We start from the raw sequence: 24,622 nt of genomic DNA, 5'->3' as shown, positions 1-24,622 counted from the left end.
CAATGACACCGACTATTACCAATACATGTGTAACGATCAGACAGGTGCCAGTGGCCAGATAGCTCAGTTGGTGGAGCACCTGACTAAAGATTTAGGGGGCATGGGTTTGAATCTCAGAGTCATTGAGTATACATGCAGGGTGTAGGTTATGTTGTGATGGGTGTAGGCTACTGAAGTGACAGTTGAAGTATGTTTTTGTACAATATCTCAATTTATGGACATATTTTACAGGAAAGCATATGGTTGCAGAAGAAAGCATCAATTCAGGAATTCATGGAGATAAATATATCTTCTGAACATGTTTTCTGATGTTTGGCACTACCATGTGTTTATGGTCAAATATCAGGGCAACACTCTTTGTTTTATCATTACTTTTACATGACTACAAATGTACAAGCATTCTGAGAATAATGCATGGCAATACATAGTCCCCTACCGGTCGCAAAAATTACTGGACAACAACAGTATTCGAAGTTCATCATTTAGGTTATGGGGAAAATTGAGGAACCAGGTTAGAAATGGTTGGAAATCGGATACAAAGACTAAACCAGAACAAGATGTGTTTGTGAAACACAAATGCCCCCGATTATGGCCAATTCCGAAGATGGCCAAGATCACAAGGACAAATATCTTGGTACCAGTAGAAAGATCTTGTCACAAGAAATGCTCATATACAATATGCAAGCTTTAATATTTACCATTTAGAAGTTATGACCAATGTAAATTTTTTAAAGTAGGTCAGGTGAAAATGTCTGCCAGGAGATAAAGATCCTGGGTTGATGTCTTCAAGGTGTAAGGACATTTTAGGAGGGAGGAATGTGGCGGTCAGACAGGTTTCATTGCCAGTGGCCAGATAGCTCAGTTGGTAGAGCACCTGACTAGAGATTCAGAGGATCACGGTCTGAATCTTGGTTTGCATTTTCTCCCTTCCTGTTACATATGTAATACCTAAAATGCACTCTCCCACCAACAACTAACCATTTTCTCCCTTCCTGTTACATATGTAATACCTAAAATGCACTCTCCCACCATGCACAACTAACCATTTTCTCCCTTCCTGTTACATATGTAATACCTAAAATGCACTCTCCCACCACGCACAACTAACCATTTTCTCCCTTCCTGTTACATATGTAATACCTAAAATGCACTCTCCCACCAACAACTAACCATTTTCTCCCTTCCTGTTACATATGTAATACCTAAAATGCACTCTCCCACCAACAACTAACCATTTTCTCCCTTCCTGTTACATATGTAATACCTAAAATGCACTCTCCCACCAACAACTAACCATTTTCTCCCTTCCTGTTACATATGTAATACCTAAAATGCACTCTCCCACCATGCACAACTAACCATTTTCTCCCTTCCTGTTACATATGTAATACCTAAAATGCACTCTCCCACCAACAACTAACCATTTTCTCCCTTCCTGTTACATATGTAATACCTAAAATGCACTCTCCCACCATGCACAACTAACCATTTTCTCCCTTCCTGTTACATATGTAATACCTAAAATGCACTCTCCCACCAACAACTAACCATTTTCTCCCTTCCTGTTACATATGTAATACCTAAAATGCACTCTCCCACCAACAACTAACCATTTTCTCCCTTCCTGTTACATATGTAATACCTAAAATGCACTCTCCCACCAACAACTAACCATTTTCACTAAGTGTTTGTGATAGTTATCCTCCATCTCTCTCTGTCTGATTTCTCTAGTTTTTAATCTGATGAAATTTCTTTCTGCTGCTGCTACATCTAAGGACAAATGGTGGGCTCTGAAAATAAAATTCATTGATACATGTATTTGAGTGAATTGTGTAAAATTCATTGATATCTAAGTAAATTGTGTTAAATTACATGTTTTAACAGGGTACCATTGAGTACTTGCCTGCACTCTCTGCACATCTTTGGATCATGGATTTTTGTCTGTGCTGCCTGTACAATACAAAAGTCTAACATTTTCAACATAAAGGCATGAATTTCTCTTTACAATGTATGGATGTCTCATACCAGTATCAGATATTTAAAACAGCATAATGACTACAAGAAGACATACTGATGCAAGTGTCAAATTGGTTGCAACTTCTTTGTAACCATAAAAACAAGAGGCCCATGGGCCACATCACTCACCTGAGTCACCTTGGTCCATATCAGAAGAATTTTCATATATATTTGCATGTAAAACCGTAGTCCCTATTATATTATGGCCCCAACCTACCTCTGGAGGCCATGGTTTTTGCAAACTTGAATCTACACTATGTCAGAAAGCTTTCATGTAAATGTGAACTTCTTTGGCCCAATGGTTCTTGAGAAGAATATTTTTAAAGATTTTTCCTATATATTTGTATGTGAAACTTTGATCCCCCCCCCCCTTGTGGCCCCATCCTACCCCCAGGGACCATGATTTGAACAACCTTTAATCTGCACTATCTCAGAAAGCTTTCAGGTAAATATCAGCTTTTCTAGCTCAGTGGTTCTTGAGAAGAAGATTTTTAAAGATTTTCCCTATATATTTGTATGTAAAACTTTGATCCCCTATTGTGGCCCCATCCTATCCCAGGGGGCCATGATTTGAACACTATGTTAGGACTATGTTAGGAAGCTTTCATGTAAATATCAGCTTTTCTGGCTCAGTGGTTCTTGGGAAGATGATTTTTAAAGATTGTCCCTATATAACTGTATGTAAAACTTTGATCCCCTATTGTGGCCCCATCCGACCCCCGGGGGCCAGAATTTTAACAAACTTGAATCTGCATTATGTCAGAAAGCTTTCAAGTAAATATCAGCTTCTCTATCTCAGTGGTTATTGAGAAGAAGATTTTTAAAGATTTTCCGGATATATTTGTATGTAAAACTTTGATCCCCTATTGTGGCCCCATCCGACCCCTGGGGGTCAGAATTTTAACAAACTTGAATATGCATTATGTCAGAAAGCTTTCAAGTAAATATCAGCTTCTCTGGCTCAGTGGTTATTGAGAAGAAGATTTTTAAAGATTTTCTCTATATATTTGTATGTAAAACTTTGATCCCCTATTGTGGCCCCATCCTACCCCTGGGGGCCAGAATTTTAACAAACTTGAATCTGCATCATGTCAGAAAAATTTCATGTAAATATCAGCTTTTCTGGCGTAGTGGTTCTTGAGAAGAAGATTTTTCCTATATATTTGTATGCAAAACTTTGATCCCCTATTGTGGCCCCATCCGACCCCTGGGGACCATGATTTTAACAAACCTGAATCTGCACTATATCAGAAAGCTTTCATGTAAATCTCAGCTTTTCTGGCTCAGTGGTTCTTGAGAAGAAGATTTTTAAAGATGTTTCCTATATATTTGTATGTAAAACTTTGATCCCCCTTGTGGCCCCATCCTACCCCCGGGGGCCATGATTTTAACAAACTTGAATCTGCATTATATCAGGAAGCTGTCATATAAATCTCAGCTTTTCTGGCTCAGTGGTTTTTGAAAGGAAGATTTTTAAAGATTTTCCCTATATATTTGTATGTAAAACTTTGATCCCCCCTTGTGGCCCCACCCGACCCCTGGGGGCCATGATTTTACCAACTTGAATCTGCACTATGTCAGAAAGCTTTCATGTAAATATCAGCTTTTCTGGCTCAGTGGTTCTTGAGAAGATGATTTTTAAAGATTGTCCCTATATATTTGTATGTTAACTTTGATCCCCTATTGTGGCCCCATCCTACCCCCGGGGGCCATGATTTTAACAAACTTGAATCTGCATTATATCAGGAAACTGTCATATAAATCTCAGCTATTCTGGCTCAGTGGTTTTTGAAAGGAAGATTTTTAAAGATTTTCCCTACTCAGTTCAGTTAAGGCTTGCCAGGAACAATTACAGTGCTGTATATAAATGTAGCTCAGTGCACTTCGCACCATATGACGTCACAGTAAAAACATACGTCACGACGCACAAGTTCTTACAGTTGTATCGCGGGGAAAGTGTCATAATAGTATGTCATTATTTACTACCGTTATCAAGTGATAAGCAGTATTCATGAAAATTTTTCTTGTCAAATGCTTATCATATAATCATATATTATTTCTTTTTCATATCAAATCACTCTGCATTTATCATATCTAGTTTGCACGAAGGTGATGTTCATTTTATATTGTTACCTTGAAATCGCCCCTACATATTCTCCTGATCGGATTAGCACTGCGTTTAATTTACATAATTATTGCGACCAGCTGCAGTAAATGTAAAAATGCAACGATGTACAGTGTATGGTGGTGCTTGATGTTTATATATTTTTATTCTTATTACATTGATATATCAGAAAAGTGTTGAGAGCAACTTCTGACACAAACAGAAACCCCTTTCCGCATCTGATAATATCTTGCATACTCATGAAAATTAAGAAATATGCTGCATTAGAGGCATTTTAAACTTCCTTCCTTCTATCGGAGAACTTGCTCCCAAAACTTTTCAGGTAATGTAAAGTAGGCTCTGTTTTTCAATATTAAAAGGGTCAGCCTGCATGTAACCGATATCGTTGCACTTTTGCAATTATCACAATAATTTTTGTTGGTTCTAAATATATAATGTCACGTGATAGTCTCGTGATGTTCAACACATGCCTCGATGAAAATGTATGGAAGGCTTCTGGGTATCGGTTTAAACGTCCTTTCGTTCTCGGATATTTTCCATTAAATATTTTCCATTTAAAACACTAAAGGCCATTTTATGCACCTATTTTACTTTATTTTTGTATGGGACGCCTTAATTCAATTGAGTATATATTTGTATGTAAAACTTTGATCCCCCCTTGTGGCCCCACCCGACCCCTGGGGGCCATGATTTTAACAAACTTGAATCTGCACTATGTCAGAAAGCTTTCATGTAAATATCAGCTTTTCTGGCTCAGTGGTTCTTGAGAAGATGATTTTTAAAGATTGTCCCTATATATTTGTATGTTAACTTTGATCCCCTATTGTGGCCCCATCCGACCCCCGGGGGCCAGGATTTTAACAAACTTGAATCTGCATTACATCAGGAAGCTGTCATATAAATCTCAGCTTTTCTGGCTCAGTGGTTCTTGAGAAGAAGATTTTTAAAGATTTTCCCTATATAATTGTATGTAAAACTTTGATCCCCCCTTGTGGCCCCATTCGACCCCCCGGGGCCAGGATTTTAACAAACTTGAATCTGCACTATGTCAGAAAGCTTTCATGTAAATATCAGCTTTTCTGGCTCAGTGGTTCTTGAGAAGATGATTTTTAAAGATTGTCCCTATATATTTGTATGTTAACTTTGATCCCCTATTGTGGCCCCATCCTACCCCGGGGGCCATGATTTTAACAAACTTGAATCTGCATTATATCAGGAAGCTTTCATATAAATCTCAGCTTTTCTGGCTCAGTGGTTCTTGAGAAGAAGATTTTTAAAGATTTTCCCTATATAATTGTATGTAAAACTTTGATCCCCCCTTGTGGCCCCATTCGACCCCCGGGGGCCAGGATTTTAACAAACTTGAATCTGCACTATGTCAGAAAGCTTTCATGTAAATATCAGCTTTTTTGGCTCAGTGGTTCTTGAGAAGAATATTTTTAAAGATTTTTCCTATATATTTGTATGTAAAAGTTTGATCCCCTATTGTGGCCCTATCCGACCCCCGGGGGCCAGGATTTTAACAATTTAGAATCTGCACCAGATCAGGAAGCTTTCATATAAATCTCAGTTTGTCTGGCTCAGTGGTTCTTGAGAAGAAGATTTTTAAAGATTTTTCTTATATATTTGTATGTAAAACTTTGATCCCCTATTGTGGCCTCATCCTACCCCTGGGGGCCAGGATTTTAACAATTTAGAATCTGCACTATATCAGGAAGCTTTCATATAAATCTCAGCTTTTCTGGCTCAGTGGTTCTTGAGAAGAAGATTTTTAAAGATTTTTCTTATATATTTGTATGTAAAACTTTGATCCCCTATTGTGGCCTCATCCTACCCCTGGGGGCCAGGATTTTAACAATTTAGAATCTGCACTATATCAGGAAGCTTTCATATAAATCTCAGCTTTTCTGGCTCAGTGGTTCTTGAGAAGATTTTTAAAGATTTTCCCTATATATTTGTATGTAAAACGTTGATCCTCTATTGTGGCCTCATCCAACCCCCGGGGGCCATGGTTTTAACAATTTAGAATCTGCACTACCTAATAAAGCTTCTCTATAAATTTCATCTTTTCTAGCCCATTGGTTCTTGAGAAGAAGATTTTTTAATTACCCTACTCTATTTTTACCTTTTCTTGATTATCTCCCCTTGGAAGGTGGCCTGGCCCTTTATTTTAACAATTTAGAATTCCCTTTATAGACCATGGGCTAGTAAAGGTACTGGGGTACCCCCCTAGGGATTTTTGCAAACAAGTATTTTTTTTTAAAGTACATAGTCCCTAGATTATAAATCAGGTTGTTTGACATTTCTACGTGGGGGCGTTTACGAGTTTTGGGGCAAAAAACATGAAATTTGTAAAAATGATAGCCAAAAACTAGAAAAACTCTTCAGATACGATATAGATGTAATTGACATTTGCAAACAGGTATTTTGTGAATGAATGTAACCCTTTGTTTATATATAAAGTTTGACATAAATATGTGGGGGCAATTACGAGTTTTGGGGCTAAAACATGATTTTTTCTTTAAAAATCGACGAAGAATAGAAAACTCCTTCAGATCCTATATAAATGACATGGACATTTGAAAACAATTATTTTCTGAAAGTCTGTAACCCTTTAACTATAAATCAGATTGTTAACATTGAGGCCTTTTCGATTTTGGGGGCAAAAACCAAAACTTTGTAGAAATAATAGCCGAAAACTGGAAAAAACTCTTCACATCCGATATAGATGTCATTGACATTTACAAACAAGTATTATGTGAACTTTTGTAACCCTTTGATTGACAAGATGTTTGACATAAATAATTGGGAACGTTTACGACTTCTGGGGCTAAAACATGATTTTTTTTCTTTAAAAATCGCCGAAAAATGGAAAAGTTCTTCAGATCATATATAAATAATATGGATATTTGAAAACAATTATTTTTTGAAAGTATGTAACCCTTTAATTGTGAATAATCTCATTTATTGTTAAAGTACATTCTCTGATATATTTGAATGGTTTTCGTAGGAACAGAAAGCTCTTTACCGGAAGTGATCAAACGGAAGACCTACTCATTACTAGTAATGAGTGTCTAGTTAAGGTCTTCCGTTCTTCACGGAAGACCTTATAGTGATTCTACTGTTTCTTATTATTATTAAGGTCTTCCGTTCTTCACGGAAGACCTTATAGTGATTCTACTGTTTCTTATTAAGGTCTTCCGTTCTTCACGGAAGACCTTATAGTGATTCTACTGTTTCTTATTAAGGTCTTCCGTCTCCTGCGGAAGACCTTACTATTATTGTTTGCGTTTTTCTTCTTCATTATTAAGGTCTTCCATCTCCTGCGGAAGACCTTACTATTATTGTTCGCGTTCTTCTTCTTCATTATTATTATTATTATTATTATTATTTTCCTTGGTAGTACACGCGTTTTTCTCAGCCATTTCTCAATCGATTTTCATGAAATTTTCAGGAAAGATGTCTTTTGGTGACGAGACTTTGCTTGCAAAATTTCGTGCTTGACGTCACTTCCGGTCAGGAGTTATCTCTCTTTTAGTGACTTTTTGAAGGGCCTTGTTGTCCACACATCTCCTCCGTTAGTTTTGAAGCTAGAGTCTTGAAATTTCTACACAAGATAGAGTAAACATTTTAGAAGATTTGTGGGGGATTCGATTTTACCGGAGGCGATTTGCCTAAACGCTCGCCTGGACCTGAAAAAATGGATGCCAAAATTTTTCGCCGATTTCGGCGATTTTTGACCTTTGATCTCCAATATCTTTTTTCTTGCAAATATTTTGTTAAGACATGTAGAACAAAAGTTGTGCACATTTACGAGATCTTTTCGAAAATATCAAGATTTAGGGGCTAGCCCCTTAAATTAGGGATCTAGAAGGGCTCAAAGTCTAGATCAAATATCTCAAAAATCGTTAATATTTTGGTATAAGTCAAAGAACAAAAAATGTTCATCTCAACAATCCAAATCTATTCATATAAAAATTTAGGTCATATGTTACATAATAAGGGATTTTAAGGGCCAAAACCATAAATTTTTTACCCCTTGTATCTCGAAAACGACAAATATTTTGAAAAGCAATAAAGAACAAAAGTTGTTCAGAATGATGATCTGAACAATATGCATATTTCGTTTTTACCCTATGTGGCCCCGTTAGGGAGCTACAGTTTGGCCCCTAAAAATTACTTCTAGAAATAACTCCAGAACGGTAAAGAATTTCTAAATACTTGTTGAACAAAAAATGTTTGAAATGTCATGACCTTTCTTACGATATCAAGCAAAAGGGGCTGACCCTTTAAATTAGGGGCCCAGAAGGGTCCAAAGGTTTATGAGAATATCTCAGAAACTATTAATATTTTGTAATAAGTCATTGAAGCGGAAATGTTCATCTAAACGAGCTTGTTCTTATCAAATCAAAAAGTAGGTCATATGTTACGTAATAAGGGATTTTAAGGGTCAAAATCATAAATAATTGACGCCTCATATCTTGAAAACGACAAATATTTTGAAAAGCATTATTGAACAAAAGTTGTTCAGAATGATAATCTAAACAATATGTACATTTCGTTTTTTCCCTATGTGGCCCCGTTAGGGAGCTACAGTTTGGGCCCTAAATATTTCTTGTAGAGATAACTCGAGAACGGTAAAGAATTTCTAAATACTTGTTGAGCAAAAAATGTTTAAAATGACAAGGCCTTTCTTACGATATCAAGCAAAACGGGCTGGCCCTTTAAATTAGGGGTTCAGAAGGGTCCAAATGTTTTTGAAAATATCTCAGAAACTATTAATATTTTATAATAAGTTGTAGAAGCGGAAATGTTCATCTCAACGAGCTTGATCTTATCAAATCAAAAAGTAGGTCATATGTTACATCATTAGAGATTTTAAGGGCCAAAATCGTAAATATTTGACGCCTCATATCTTTAAAACGACATATTTTTTGAAAAGCATTATTGAACAAAAATTGTTCAATGTGTCATAACCTATCGATCAATATCAAAAAATGGGTCTGTGGGCCTCATGGCTCGCCTGTAGAGTCGATTTTTGTCGATATCAGTCGATTTCAAAAACTTGTAACTGGTAAATATTTTGTAAGGACATATTGAACAAAAGTTGTTCAGTTTATCGAGATCTATCGATTGATATCAAGAAATAGGCCTATGGTCCTAATGGCTCGCCTGTAGAGTCGATTTTTTGTTGATATCGGTCGATCTCAATAACTTTTTACAGGTAAATATTTTGTAAAGACATATAGAACTAAAGTTGTTGAGTCTATAGAGGGCTAACAAATGACATCAAGAAATAGGCCCGCGGGCCTTATGGCTCGCCTGGAGAGTCGAATTTCAAACGAATTTCACCGCAACTTTGCTTCAGAAGCTTATGATATGAAAAATTGATTATATCTAAAGTGTCTTAAAGTCGGAAACTAAATTGGGACTCATTTGTCTTTTTTTTTTTTTTTTAACTCCGAGTGCATCAACAAATCGGACGGAAGACCTACTCGTTGCTCGCAACGAGATCGTGTCTAGTTATTATTATTATTTTTTTGACCAAATTTTGTGCTGGAGTTTTCTTGAAAACTATACAGTGGTTTTCTGTGAGACTTTCAGGAAAAATGCATTATATTATGAACTTTGTCTATCACAAAAAAAATTGGGAAAATTCCATTTCGGTTCCAAGTTATGGACAATTTCCTGATTTTCAAATGGAACTTTGTCCGCGAGTGATCTACAGGAAGGGCTAAAGATATGAACTGGAGACTTATTAGAGATGATAGAACATGACTTATAGATTACAAGAATCACTATTTCGTACGTCGTCATCACTTCCTGTCGCTACCGGAAGCGAATTTAAAAAATGGATTTTTTCAACTTTTTTGGTTTTTAATGTTTTTCTTTGATAAAGGTAAGATAAATAGAGACTCTTTATAGAATGCTGAATATGATATTTGTTTTTAAATTGATCAAACCAAACTCTAGATATTCGTAATTTTCATTTTGAAGAGAGGTCCTCGCTAGCCTAATGGTTAGCGTAGTGGATTTTCATGCGGGCGACCCGGGTTCAATCCCCAGATTACTCGAATATTTTTTCCCCACTTTTTCCAGCTTAAAAATGAGATTTCATTCTTGAAATGATGTCTTGTATTTGTTCCGTGCGTTATTTCGATATTTTCTCAATATCAAAATTTTATAATTCTTCATGTATGCAGAAGTATGTACATGTAATACATGTACATGTGTTATGAGTGAAGAAAAAACTTTTCTGATAACAGAGAAGAACTTAGTATTCCGAAAACATTGATCTACCGTTCACATTCAATCTGCTTAATACTACAAACCATTAATTTTCTCATATTTTATTTCCTCGGGACAAAGGAATAACTGAGATTGTATAACGGTTATATATATTGTGATATCAATACAATTTTTTTTCCTATTTCTTTATCTATATACTTTATAAGTGGCACATACATATGTACTTCTACATGCATTCAAATTAATATCGATAGTATTAATGCTGTCATTTTCTTCTTGAAGCAACGGTCCTCGCTAGCCTAATGGTTAGCGTAGTGGATTTTCATGTGGGCGACCCCGGTTCAATCCCCAGATTACTCGAATATTTTTTCCCCACTTTATAACAAATGAAGAATTTAAGGTTATCTACTGGACACGGAAAGAATGGAAGACCTTCTTGTTGCCATGGCAACAAGTTTCTAGTTAAGGTCTTCCGTTTCCAACGGAAGACCTTATAGTGATTCTACTGTTTATTATTATTATTATTTTTTTTTTTTCCCCTTTCGTCTCCGAGACCGTTGGATGGATTTTCCTGAAACTTTCACAGATTATAGAGAACGATGGTACCTCGAGGCATTTTTTTCATTTTTTCAAAATTCACTTCCGGTCGCAAGATATGTCCAATTTTCGTCTTTTTACAAGATATCTTGTCCAGCGTTTTTCTCAGAAACGGTAAAAGATAGAGTCACCAAATTTTCAGAGTTAATAGATCTCACTTTGTAGGCGTGCAGTAGGGGGTTAAGAATGTCGGTCGTCACCGGAAGTGATTAAAAGAATCATGAATTTCAAACTTTTTTCTTTCAAATTGAAACCTATATCGGTTTACTATATCTCGTTCTAATTCTCAAAAAATGTTGACCCCACCGGAAGTTGAATCTTCAACTTCCGGTTATATCAAATAAAGCCTATTCATTCTCTCATTTTTCAGTGCCATAAATCTCGGTCATGAAACTAGTTAATGAGTTGAGTTTTACATCTATTATAGTCACTATAAATGTCTAGAGTAACGTCAAATATTTTTGTAAAATTTACTTCCGGTCGGCAAATACGGCTTATTAGCTGTTTTCGTTGTCCAGCGTTTTTCTCAGAAACGGTAAAAGATAGAGTCACCAAATATTCAGAGTAAATAGATCTCACATTGTAGGCATGCAGTATGGGGTTAAGAATGTCGGCCGTCACTTCCGGTCGTCACCGGAAGTGATTAAATGAATCATATATTTCAAACTTTTTTCTTTCAAACTGAAACCTATATCGGTTTACTAGGTCTGGTTCTAATTCTCAAAAAAATGTTGACTCCACCGGAAGTTGAATCTCCAACTTCCGGTTATATCAAAGAAAGACTATTCATTCTCTCATTTTTCAGTGCCATAAATCTCGGTCATAAAACAAGTTAAAGACCCAACTTTAAGTTAACGCCCCCAAATTTTACCTGTGTCGCGATCAATGATAAGCCGCTGGTCAATCAAACTTTTAACAATAGAGCTTAGGTTGATTGACGTTTGCAGAGACCGTGGTCTACAGCTACCCGAGAAAGATGTTTTGATAACAATCATGGCTAATGATGACCGGCAGTCTTCAGATCTCGAGGAAAGCCCCAGTATACCTGAGTTTTGATAGCATTGACTCGCACCTAGAATATTTTAATTCATAACGTCCCCAATACAATGCAATTTATCATCGTATTTTCTCTCTCCATCTTTATACATGTATTATAGATTAAACAATCAGAAATCAAACAATGATAAAAACAAAAAAAAAAAAAACAAAAAAACAACCAAACAAACATATAAGTTATTGGAATATTTTCTATTAATGATTTATTGTGGCTTTATATTTATAAAAACATGAACAATTCTTTATTGGGGCAGCACATCAACATGTATAATGGTTATATTGCCCATGCGTAAAACTGTTAAAAATGCTTCTGTTTGAGATACCACATGGATTATAAATTACACAATCAGAAATCAAACAATAGTAAAAAAAAAAATAAAAAAAAAAATAAAAAAGCATAAATAAGTTGTTGAGATATTTCTATTCATAATTTATCACGGTTTTATATTTTGAGAGAGAGAGAGAGAGAGAGAGAGAGAGAGAGAGAGAGAGTTACTGAGGTATTTCTATTTATAATTTATCACGGCTTTATATTTATATATAGAGAGAGAGAGTTATTGAGATATTTCTATTTATAATTTATCACGGTTTTATATTTATAAAGAGAGAGAGAGAGAGAGAGAGAGAGAGAGAGAGAGAGAGAGAGAGAGAGAGTTATTGAGCTATTTATAATTTATCACGGTTTTATATTTATAAAGAGAGAGAGAGAGAGAAATGTGTAAAACTGTAGCAATAATATAGATGAAATAATATGGCATGGCAATAGTGTTGCATACCTATGACAATAATTACTCATTTAGTCAATGATTGAGAGTAAGGGAGAGAGAGAAAGGGGGGGGGGGGTAGACTAGCTATGTGTCAGCTTCTGTTTGGGATACCATCGTTACACAAACACTACGTCCACAGAAACCCTAAAGAGAGAGAGAGGAGGGGGTGTAGACTTCGTGTCAGCTTCTGTTTGGGATGCCATCGTTACACAAACACTACGTCCACAGAAACCCTAAAGAGAGAGAGAGAGAGGAGGGGGGGGGGGGGTAGACTTCGTGTCAGCTTCTGTTTGGGATACCACCATTACGCAAACACTACAGCTACAGAAACCCTACAGACATATTGAGGGGTATCTTGATCATTCTTCATTTGGTTGTACATGTACACAGATCTACTTGGATTTATTCATTCTCTCGAAACATGGATATTTTACCTACTACACCCACGACACCGCGAACTCCCAGGACGTGCCCAGAAACGCCGGGTAATATTATATTTAGGAAATTATTTATATACGATATATAACAATTTAATTAGAAGTTTTAAAAAGCAAAGGTTTAGAAATGGGCTAAACCTGTCATTTGCAATACATAAATATGACCAAGTTTGAAGGTTTACGGGAAATAGAAATGCGGTATGCATGTAGGTGGAAATTTTAATTATTTTTTTGTTGTTGCACAAATCAAGACACTAAGCATAATTTGTAATAACCTGAGAAATTTCCTGTGTATATCATAAAAATATACACAACAACCGATCTCTTGGCCAGGTAAATTCCAGGTAAATAACATTGACCATGGATAAGCTCCGCCCACATTCAGTGATCCGTGGAGCAACCGTACGGTGTTTTTTTTGGGTCTTTAATGATTTGAATTTTACATATGTTATAGACACTATAAATGTCTAGAGTACATTTAAATATTTTTGTAAAATTCACTTCCGGTTGTGAGATATAGGTTGGACATATTCAAACCTTGTTTTTTCAGTTTCTCAATAATGAATATAGATAGACGCTTGAAACTTGTAGAGTTGATCAACTATTGTACACATACATTCAATTTTTTTGTCCGTCACTTCCGGTCAATACCGGAAGTATTTGAAAAAATGTCGATTTTCTGATTTTGTTTGAGTGATTTCTCAGAGATGACTGAAATTTTCAGGAATAATGTCTTATGAAATGACCTTGCTATAATTATTTTTGTTTTTACAAAATTCACTTCCGGTCGGAAAATATGGCCGATTTTCTGTTTCTCAAAAGGAATTTTCTCCAGCATTTTTCTTGGAAAAGGTAAAATATAGGTTCATCAAATATTCAGGGATGATCAATCTCCGTTTGTAAGCGTACAGTAGGGGGTTGAACATGTCGACCGTCACTTCCTGTCGTCACCGGAAGTGATGGAAAGAATCGCAAATTTCAAACTTTTTCCTTTAAATTGAAACCTATACTAGTTTATTAACTCTCTTTCAAAGTGTCAAAAGAATATTGACTCTGTCGTAAGTCAAACCGACTACTTCCGGTTTCTTGATAAAATACCTTTTTACTTTTCGTCTCTTTGTCCCCATAAATCTCGCTTATATTTGAAGTCTTTGATATGATTTTCACATGTCTTAATAAAAGTATCAACTTCTAAAGTTTTGATAATTTTCTTTTTCAAAATTTACTTCCGGTCGGTAGTAACCTACTACTTTTTCTTTCTTTAGTCTACTTCTTTTTGTTGAGAACTCTTTCAGATAGAGACGTGAAGTTTTCAGGGAATATAGACAGTAAAGAGTCGCTGTCATTTATATGAAAATGCATCTGAATAGTACTTCCGGTCGTCACCGGAAGTTACGAGAAAGGAGTAAAAAATTTGATAATACATTTCTCATTCATTGTTAAGGCACATTTTCTGATACATTTAAATGGTTTTCGTAGGAATAGAAAGCTCCTTACCGGAAGTGGTCTAACGGAAGACCTACTCATTACTAGTAATGAGTGTCTAGTTAAGGTCTTCCGTTTCCAACGGAAGACCTTCTAGTGATTCTACTGTTTATTATTATGTCTCCGAACACAAAGTGTCGGAGACATATTGTTTTTGCTCCGTTTCTTATTATTCTTATTATTATTTTCTTCTTATTCTTATTATTCCTCTTCTTTAGTGAGAAATTTGTCCGACCGATTTTGTGAAAGTGCTTTGACAGATCCACTTCAAACTTTGTGAGCTGATAGGGGGTCACTAGGAGGGGTGCATTCAACTTTTCAAATTTTCAAAATGGCCGCCGTTTCAAGATGGCGGCCAAAAAACGTCAAAAACTCAAGGTTGTCGGATTTCAACCAAATTCTATTTCTAGGGTAATCTAGTGACCCCAAGTCCATTTCCACCATCAAAATTTTTTTTTGAGCTGCCATTTTCAAAATGGCCACCATATACCGAAATATTTGAAAGTGTTAAAATCTTTACAACATTTGGGTTGTGGGGTAAATGGAGGGTCCACAATTCATTTCTAGCATCAGTATTTCCTTCTAAGCAATTTTCAAATGTTTCAAAATGGCCGCCATTGAAGAAAATGGCGGCCAAAAATCAAGTCCGTCGGATTTCAAACAAATTCAATTTTTAGGGTTTTTTGAGAATTCTGAGTTCATATCTGGCATCAAAAAGCATTACTGACATGGGGAGGTGTTCGGAGACATTTGTGTTGGCATCCCAACACAGTTATAGCTCGTTATTATTATTATTTTTTTTTTTTCCCTTTCGTCTCCGAGACCGTTGGATGGATTTTCCTGAAACTTTCACAGATTATAGAGAACGATGGTACCTCGAGGCATTTTTTTCATTTTTTCAAAATTCACTTCCGGTCGCAAGATATGTACAATTTTCGTCTTTTTACAAGATATCTTGTCCAGCATTTTTCTCAGAAACGGTAAAAGATAGAGTCACCAAATTTTCAGAGTTAATAGATCTCACTTTGTAGGCGTGCAGTAGGGGGTTAAGAATGTCGGCCGTCACTTCCAGTTGTCACCGGAAGTGATTAAAGGAAACATGAATTTCAAACTTTTTTCTTTCAAATTGAAACCTATTTCGGTTTACTATATCTCGTTCTAATTCTCAAAAAATGTTGACCCCACCGGAAGTTGAATCTTCAACTTCCGGTTATATCAAAGAAAGCCTATTCATTCTCTCATTTTTCAGTGCCATAAATCTCGGTCATGAAACTAGTTAATGAGTTGAGTTTTACATCTATTATAGTCACTATAAATGTCTAGAGTAACGTCAAATATTTTTGTAAAATTTACTTCCGGTCGGCAAATACGGCTTATTAGCTGTTTTCGTTGTCCAGCGTTTTTCTCAGAAACGGTAAAAGATAGAGTCACCAAATTTTCAGAGTTAATAGATCTCACTTTGTAGGCGTGCAGTAGGGGGTTAAGAATGTCGACCGTCACTTCCGGTCGTCACCGGAAGTGATTAAATAAATAATACATTCCAAACTTTTTTCTTTCAAACTGAAACCTATATCGGTTTACTAGGTCTGGTTCTAATTCTCAAAAAAATGTTGACCTCACCGGAAGTTGAATCTCCAACTTCCGGTTATATCAAAGAGAGACTATTCATTCTCTCATTTTTCAGTGCCATAAATCTCGGTCATAAAACAAGTTAATGACTTGAATTTTACATATGTTATAGACACTATAAATGTCTAGAGCAAATTTAAATATTTTTGTAAAATTCACTTCCGGTCGTGAGATATAGGGTGGACATGTTGAAACCTTGTTTTTTCAGTTTCTCAATAATGAATATAGATAGACACTTGAAACTTGTAGAGTTGATCAACTAACATTAGTCCATTGTACACATACATTCAATTTTTTTGTCCGTCACTTCCGGTCTATACCGGAAGTATTTGAAAAAATGTCGATTTTCTGATTTTGTTCGAGTGATTTCTCAGAGATGACTGAAATTTTCAGGAATAATGTCTTATGAAATGACCTTGCTATAATTATTTTTGTTTTTACAAATTTCACTTCCGGTCGGAAAATATGGCCGATTTTCTGTTTCTCAAAAGGAATTTTCTCCAGCATTTTTCTTGGAAAAGGTAAAATATAGGTTCATCAAATATTCAGGGATGATCAATCTCCGTTTGTAGGCGTGCGGTAGGTGGTTGAACATGTCGACCGTCACTTCCTGTCGTCACCGGAAGTGATGGAAAGAATCGCAAATTTCAAACTTTTTCCTTTAAATTGAAACCTATACTAGTTTATCAACTCTCTTTCAAAGTGTCAAAAGAATATTGACTCTGTCGTAAGTCAAACCGACTACTTCCGGTTTCTTGATAAAATACCTTTTTACTTTTCGTCTCTTTGTCCCCATAAATCTCACTTATATTTGAAGTCTTTCATATGATTTTCACATGTCTTAATAAAAGTATCAACTTCTAAAGTTCTGATCATTTTGTTTTTCAAAATTTACTTCCGGTCGGTATTGACCTACTACTTTTTCTTTATTTAATCTACTTCTTTTTGTTGAGAACTCTTTCAGATAGAAACGTGAAATTTTCAGAGAATGTAGACAGTAAAGAGTCGCTGTCATTTATAGGCAAATGCATCTGAATAGTACTTCCGGTCGTCACCGGAAGTTACGAGAAAGGAGTAAAAAATTTGATAATACATTTCTCATTCATTGTTAAGGCACATTTTCTGATACATTTAAATGGTTTTCGTAGGAATATAAAACTCTTTACCGGAAGTGGTCTAACGGAAGACCTACTCATTACTAGTAATGAGTGTCTAGTTATTATTATTTTTCTCCGGACTTTTTTGTCCGGGAGTGTTCTCAGAAACTACTTAAGGGATCAATATGAAACTTTCCAGGATGATAGTATAGCATTTGTAGATGTGCAGAACGATAGTCATTTTGTCTGCATGTGCATGCGCGCACGTGCATTGCAATTTTGGTACAAAATTTATGAAATCAAAATTCACAAGGGATCGATATGAAACCTTGATAGGATGATAGTATATCATTTGTAGATGTGAAAAAGATATTCATTTTGTCTGCATGCGCGTGCATGCGCATGCATGTGCATCACAAATTTTCATATACTAACTTTGTAATCAGTCTAATTTCTTTGTTGTTCAACAAAATGATTTGATATTCATATCATAGGTAGGTATTGTGATCCTTAACTGATCTGCATGGTTAAAATTACCAATCTGCACGCGCATGCACATGCGATTCATTTTGATTGGATAATACTAAAACGTCTGTAACTCTCTTATGAATGAAGCGAATGAGTTGATATTCACAGCATAGGGAGATAATATGTGTATCTATATATTGGTGTAATGAAAAATGCCAACACTCACGTGCATGCGCGTGCATCGTCTTTCAAAACTTAATTTTTTAAAGGATGATAACGTTTTTTGTTTTTAATCAAATTCTTTTGATTATTAGGTTCTAGGTGTGTCTTGGTATTCCTTCCAAATTGCTCCCGGTTAAAACTACTGCTCAGCAAGTGCATGCACGTGTTCTGAATTCTGATTGGATGATTTTAAAATCACTATAACTTCCTTATATTTGATGGAAACGTTATGAAATTCATACTGTAGGTATATGATACAAATGCCTGTTGAATGACATCAACAAAAGCGTGGAATCATACACGTGTGCGCGTGTATGCACGTGCATTACTTTCTTTCATTTCTTGGTACTGAAATGACCATATTAAACACACTATGTGTAATTAAAGGCTAAAATAAAATGAATTTTGCTATAGGTTTACAATGACATCAGGTTTAAATTGGGGGAGGTTTGGGGAACAAATTAAATGTCCCCGTTACAATTAAAACTAGTTATTCTTGGGACTCTGTCTTATGTGACATCTTTATATTATAAGTAAGCTGAAAATTGAAAAGGTGTTCAATATTACGTATGACAATATATTTATCTATTTTACAATTGTAGATTAATATAATTCATTTATCTAAATTATTCATAAATTAGTTTATTGTTTGTAATGTGTCATATTCTGAATAGTCGAGCCATTATTTATTAGGGTTTCCCCCATTTTTTGCATTGTATACTCAAAAGTAATCCATGTGCTTTCTTTTTATTGATTATACACATTTATAGGCTTCCATACATTAGATATATCATGTGACTTGGAAATGTGGACAACGATTTTTATGTTGAAAGTTATATTTACTAACTCAAGATTGCATATATATCATATAAAGATAGGGTCTATGGATTATAGTATCTAGGAATGAACCGTTTTTCATACTGTTTATTTAGTATTGAACATGTTAATAGGTATATTTTATTTTGGGAATGTAGTATACACTGTATAATTTTGTAAGACATGAATTTGTAGACATTTAAAAATATGTACCACTTTCCATAATACACTGTCTTCTATTTTTTATACGTATTTCTCACAAATGTCCGCTCTGGGAAGTCCCTATCCCGTTGTTTGTGTTTACAATGTGTCGTCTTTAATTCGTTTTGGAACATCGTAAGAGCCATGTTGAATTTGCCAAATATTTTATAAATTCAAATGGCCATATCTTGAAAACGCCCCAACATAAATTCATCAAACAACCTTCATTTACCTTTATTTTATCCACACTTTCAAAAAATCATAGTGTAGAAAAATCCCTAGAGGGGGGGAGGTAATGTGTTACTGGCCCATGGTCTATTACCTAAGGATGCTTTGTGCCATCTTTGGTTGAAATTGGCCGAGCGGTTTTTGAGAAAAAGTAAAAAATGTTAAAAGTTTACAGATGGACGGATGGTAATATTTGTTTGTAAAACTTTGATCCCCTATTGTGGCCCCATCCTACTCCCAGGGGCTATGATTTTAACTAACTTAAATCTGCACTATGTCAGGGAACTTTCATGTAAATTTCTACTTTCCTGGTCCAGTAGTTCTTGAGAAGAAGATCTTTAAAGATTTTCACTATATATTTGTATGTAAGACTTTGATCCCCTATTGTGGCCCCATCCTACCCCAAGGAGCCATGATTTTAACATACTTGAATCTGCACTATGTCAGGAAGCTTTCATGAAAATCTCAGCTTTTCTGGCTTAGTGGTTCTTGAGAAGAAGATTTTTCCTATATATTTGTACGTAAGATTTGATCCCCTATTGTGGCCCCATCCGACCCCCGGGGGTCATGATTTCTGCACTATGTCAGGAAGCTTTCATGTAAATTTCAGCTCTTCTGGCCGAGTGGGTCTTGAGAAGAAGATTTTTAAATGACCCCACCCTATTTTTGTGATTATCTCCCCTTTGAAGGGGCATGTCCCTTCATTTGAAAAAAACCTGAAAGCCTTTTACCCAAGGATGCTTTTGGCCAAGTTTGGTTATAATTGGCCCAGTGGTTCTGGAGAAGAAGTCGAAAATGTAAAAAGTTTACAGACGGACAGACTTGAGCTTTCAGCTCAGGTGAGCTAAAAGTTTAGACAACGTACAAATTTTAATCAGAAAAGTTCATTTGAGCCTTCGGCTCAGGTGAGCTGATACGGTTAACAGTTCTACATATAGTCTAGTCAATCTAGCTCATATATGAGCAAATCCTCAAACTAATTGCAACAGAAATGAAATTTTGATTATTCATGCAAGAAAACACATCCAAACAACATATTAAAAATCGGCTTTTGTATTTCAATGGGAAAATTGGAATTTTGGGGTAAAATGATGTGTTTTTTCATGAAAATTGCTAAAAACTGGAAATTGAAGAATAGGTCTATTTCATGTAACATACAGTAAAAATAAGTTTCATATTTCAAATTTCAACCTGGAAATGTTCGATTAAATTTTTTTTATAGCAGAATATATTCTTTCCTTGACTGTATTTTTGGGGTAAAATCTTGCTTTTTTAAATATAATTGTTAAAGATTGAAATTTTAAGAAGAAAACCCACATTTTTTTCATACATTTGAGGCTACCAATAAAAAATTGAGGTTAGGATTTATTTTAAAAACTGTTCAACAAGTAAGATACATAGATTATTGGCAATATACATGTATATGAAAAATACCATTTTAGGTAGGAAAACCTACTTTTTACTAAAACAAGAATAGTGAAAAATTGGAAATGATAGGAAATGACTGTTTTATAGAAGATATGACATTGATCTTATAAATTTAAGACTAAAACGTCCAAATGCACAACTGAACTTTTCTGCTCCAAAATTTATTTTCCCTTTCCGAATTTTGGGCTGAAATCTTCATTTTCCAACAAAAATCGTTAAAAACTGGATTTTGGAAGAAAATACTTTTTCCTGTCCATTAGGCATATATGAGTTACCACATGAAGATTTATACATTAAAATAAACTGTTAACACAAAACAAGTGCCCCTTCAAAAATGGTCTGTTAAAGATGACCTACATTTTTGCAGTTACTCCCCTTACATCGGAAGTTGGAGGCGCACTTACCATTCCGGTCCTATGTTTCACATAAATACATGTAGTATTTTAAAACAAACAGTGTATAGTAAAGCTTACGTTACCATATTCTTTATTAAGCTGAGTTTTAACAGTTTGTACTACATCTATGATGAAACAAGGTTCAGTTTCTTCGATTTTATAAAGAAATCTTTAATATGTGCACACTTCGTCAAATTCTAGAGTTTGGGAAAGAAGGTACATCGGGAAGCAAATTAATCAATTCTGCATATATATGGATATCCAAATAAGAGTACAGGTATGTACCTTTTCCATATCATTGATGAAGTTATATAATCTAAGTTTGTCCAATATGGCAGGATGGACCCCATAGTTTGAAATGCAACGCGTCTCCTTACTCTCCCACTTGTTTGTCTCCTCTCCGTGTTTCTGATCTTGTCCTCCTACAACCAAAAAATGCTATACATCTAAACATTTATAATCTCCAAATCAAGCAAAACATGATTCATAAATACTGTAAGTTTATATCAAGCATATTTGGCTGAGGAGGGGGATGTTTCCTCAGTTTGAAAATTCTCTTTACTGAATTCAATTTAAGTTTCTTTACTTTTAGCTCACCTAAGCTGAAAACTCAAGTGAGCTTTTCTGATCACTTTTTGTCTGTTCCTTCAAAAACATTTAACATTTTCGACTTCATCTCCAGCATAAATTTCAACCAAACTTGCCACAAAGCATGCATGGGTAAAGAGGACTCTAGTCTGTTCAAATGAAATGCCACACCCTTTTTTGTAGTGGAGATAATCCAGAATTAGTGAAAAGTTTGTGGCATTGACAAAATAAGTCTGTACATCGTTGAAACATTCCAACTAGTGGGTAGCATCAGCAAATATATAACAAGAGGCCCACAGGCCTTATCAGTCACCTGAGCATTAGTGAAAAAGTATCACTACTCCCAAGGGCTATGAAATATCTAGAAAAAATTTCCTGTTCTGAACATCTAAGCTAAATTCTAATGTTCAGCAACAGTATAAAACAAGATGTGTTCTTAAAACTTCGCTGCCCTCAAAAGTACACACACTGATGGAAGGCTTTACATAATATAATAGGCGTATTAACATTAAAACATTAAAGGTCAAGTATGGTAAAAATAGATTTAAAAATAAAGTTTATAAATTCATTAAATCCTGTTTTGAAAAGTTTATTGCTGTGTTTCGGGTTGTTGTTTGTTTTTAAATTAAAAATGAAAACATTATATTATTGTTCAAATTTCTGTGAGAAATGGCCAGTTTTAGCAATACCTGATAGTGACGGTGAAATACTGGAGATACACTTGAGTTTAGGAATTCAACCTTATATGTTTGTACCTGCACCCGTTTCAAAACCACCAGATGTTCGACAAATAGGCCTATCTCATTGGAATCTCAGCTAGAAATTATTATGATTCATAATATAATAATCAATGTATCAAAGGTAACAATTGAAAGGATGAAGTGAAATAGTTATATGAAATGGCCCCCAATATATCTATAAAAATAAATTTTCTTGTTACATGTTAAAATTTATATGATTCAACTTATCAACATTTGCATTTTCATGATTTAAATGTTACATGGCGCATAAATTCGCCACAAAGAGTATATAACGCTGAGTTTAAGCTTGGGTTTCCTCATTACCTAAAACTCCCATAGGAATTCGGCCCCCGCCCATACTTTTACAGATCTGGAAATATATGGACGATATTAGTTGAAATTTAATAGGATTAAATTATTATTTATAAACAAGACATACTTTCTACCTTACTGTTTGCTTGTCTCTGTATAATTATTGTTTACCAGTCTCTGTATAAGTATTGTTTACCAGTAACTGGTTGTATAACAAGACATAATTATTAAAATCTTGTTGGGCAGTGTTTCTAATTAATAATTATAGATGTTTTGGTCAGTAGGAGAGATAGAATTGACCAATGAGATAAGAGCAACCAGGGGCATTGATGCCTAGAGGGGGAGTCTGTAATTGTTTCATTTCATACTTAAGACGCTTGTGTTTGCAGCTACTCACTCTCCGTCCCCATCAGCATCCCTGGTTCTCTATGGGGCTACTTAATTCTAGGCGTTCATTCCAGGGGAATTCTTCCCCCAAGTCTATGTTTGGTTTTGCTTATTATTACGGTATATACCACAGTTTTATCATCACATATAACTTATTGTACATAGGTAGTTTGTTAAATTTTTAATAGAATTTGACTAGTATGTAGTGTTTTCTTAGACTAACAGAGTTTTATGCCTACTGGGAATCAGTCCCAGGAATAGGTTATCGCTCCTGGGTTCAGCTCAGAGTACTTGTTCCCTTTCGTTGCCTGCTGGGATCAGCCCCAGGCATGGTTCACTTTCTTTGATGCCTGCTGGGATCAGCCCCAGGCATGGTTCACTTTTCTGTGATGCCTGCTGGGATCAGCCCCGGGCATGGTTCACTTGTTCTGTGATGTCTGCTGGGATCAGCCCCGGGCATGGTTCACCATAGATGCCTGCTGGGATCAGCCCCAGGCATACACTCCTGGGATCAGCCCAGAGTGCAGTCTGCGTATATTGACCCTAGGCAGGGTTGTTTACTCTTTTACTTCGGACAGTTTTGATGTTAGAATCAAGCCAGATCCCTTAGCCAAAATAACTGGAAATTTTCCATTGAAATAAAATTGAAAATCAATTGAAATAGCAGTTATCATTGAAATACCAGTATTTTATCAGTGATTTGCTTTTGGGGCTCATTAGAACAGTTATTTCATGACCATTGAAATACCTGTTTTTGGATAAATGTACTTTCAATACCTTAAATTTACCAGTGAAACACAAGTTTTTCTTAAAACTTGATAATCAATGCTATAAATATACATTGTTACACCAGTTAATTTCTATAACAGTTTTTCTGTTTTCAATGGTGAAGCATATCTTAGTCTAGTCAATCTAAAAGTTATATAAAAGTTTCCATCCTCTAAACCTTTCATCAGAAATTGATATTAATATAATTGATTATAAATTTTCCCTGAGACAGGGACTTTTGGACCAAGGTCATTTTGGAAAGGTCAAGGTCACTCGGAACATATACCTTATGTAAGTAAAAGTTTTTGAAGTTATGAATGAATATTGACACCAAAATAACTACCCCCCCCCCCCCCCCCCCCGTAAATTTAAAAAAAAAAATTCCTAGTTAATAATTCTCAAAAACACGGCAACCCCCCCCCCCCCCCCTTCATCCTTCATTCAAAATGATGCTGCGTCTCAACGTAGTAACAACCCCCCCCCCCCCCCCAAATGCAACGTACTTTATAATGGGTGGCTCCCCCCTCCCCCGGCCACTCTTTTTTATTTTTGTAGTAGTGAGTGGGAAGATTAGGTAGAGCTAGGTTATGAGTATTGGCCCCATGTATTAA

General features: G+C 35.4%; 1 protein-coding gene across 2 annotated transcripts in view; it reads right to left on the bottom strand.

Annotated features, from left to right (window-relative positions):
- LOC125676863 (uncharacterized) overlaps positions 1–24,622 on the bottom strand; it is a 51,921-nt gene that overhangs the window by 5,702 nt on the left and 21,597 nt on the right. For both annotated transcript variants that reach the window (XM_048914734.2, XM_048914735.2), the window contains exons 6-8: positions 21,502–21,638; positions 1,904–1,950; positions 1,673–1,790 (exon numbers count right to left, since the gene is read on the bottom strand). In XM_048914734.2, the coding sequence (XP_048770691.1) occupies positions 1,673–1,790; positions 1,904–1,950; positions 21,502–21,638 (302 nt within the window). The remainder of the gene's footprint in view (positions 1–1,672; positions 1,791–1,903; positions 1,951–21,501; positions 21,639–24,622) is intronic.

Source organism: Ostrea edulis, chromosome 2, assembly GCF_947568905.1.
Source record: "Ostrea edulis chromosome 2, xbOstEdul1.1, whole genome shotgun sequence".
NCBI classification, from domain to species: Eukaryota; Metazoa; Mollusca; class Bivalvia; order Ostreida; family Ostreidae; genus Ostrea; species Ostrea edulis.
The sequence above is the reverse complement of the archived record's forward strand: the minus strand, read 5'-3'. Positions and strand labels throughout refer to the sequence as shown.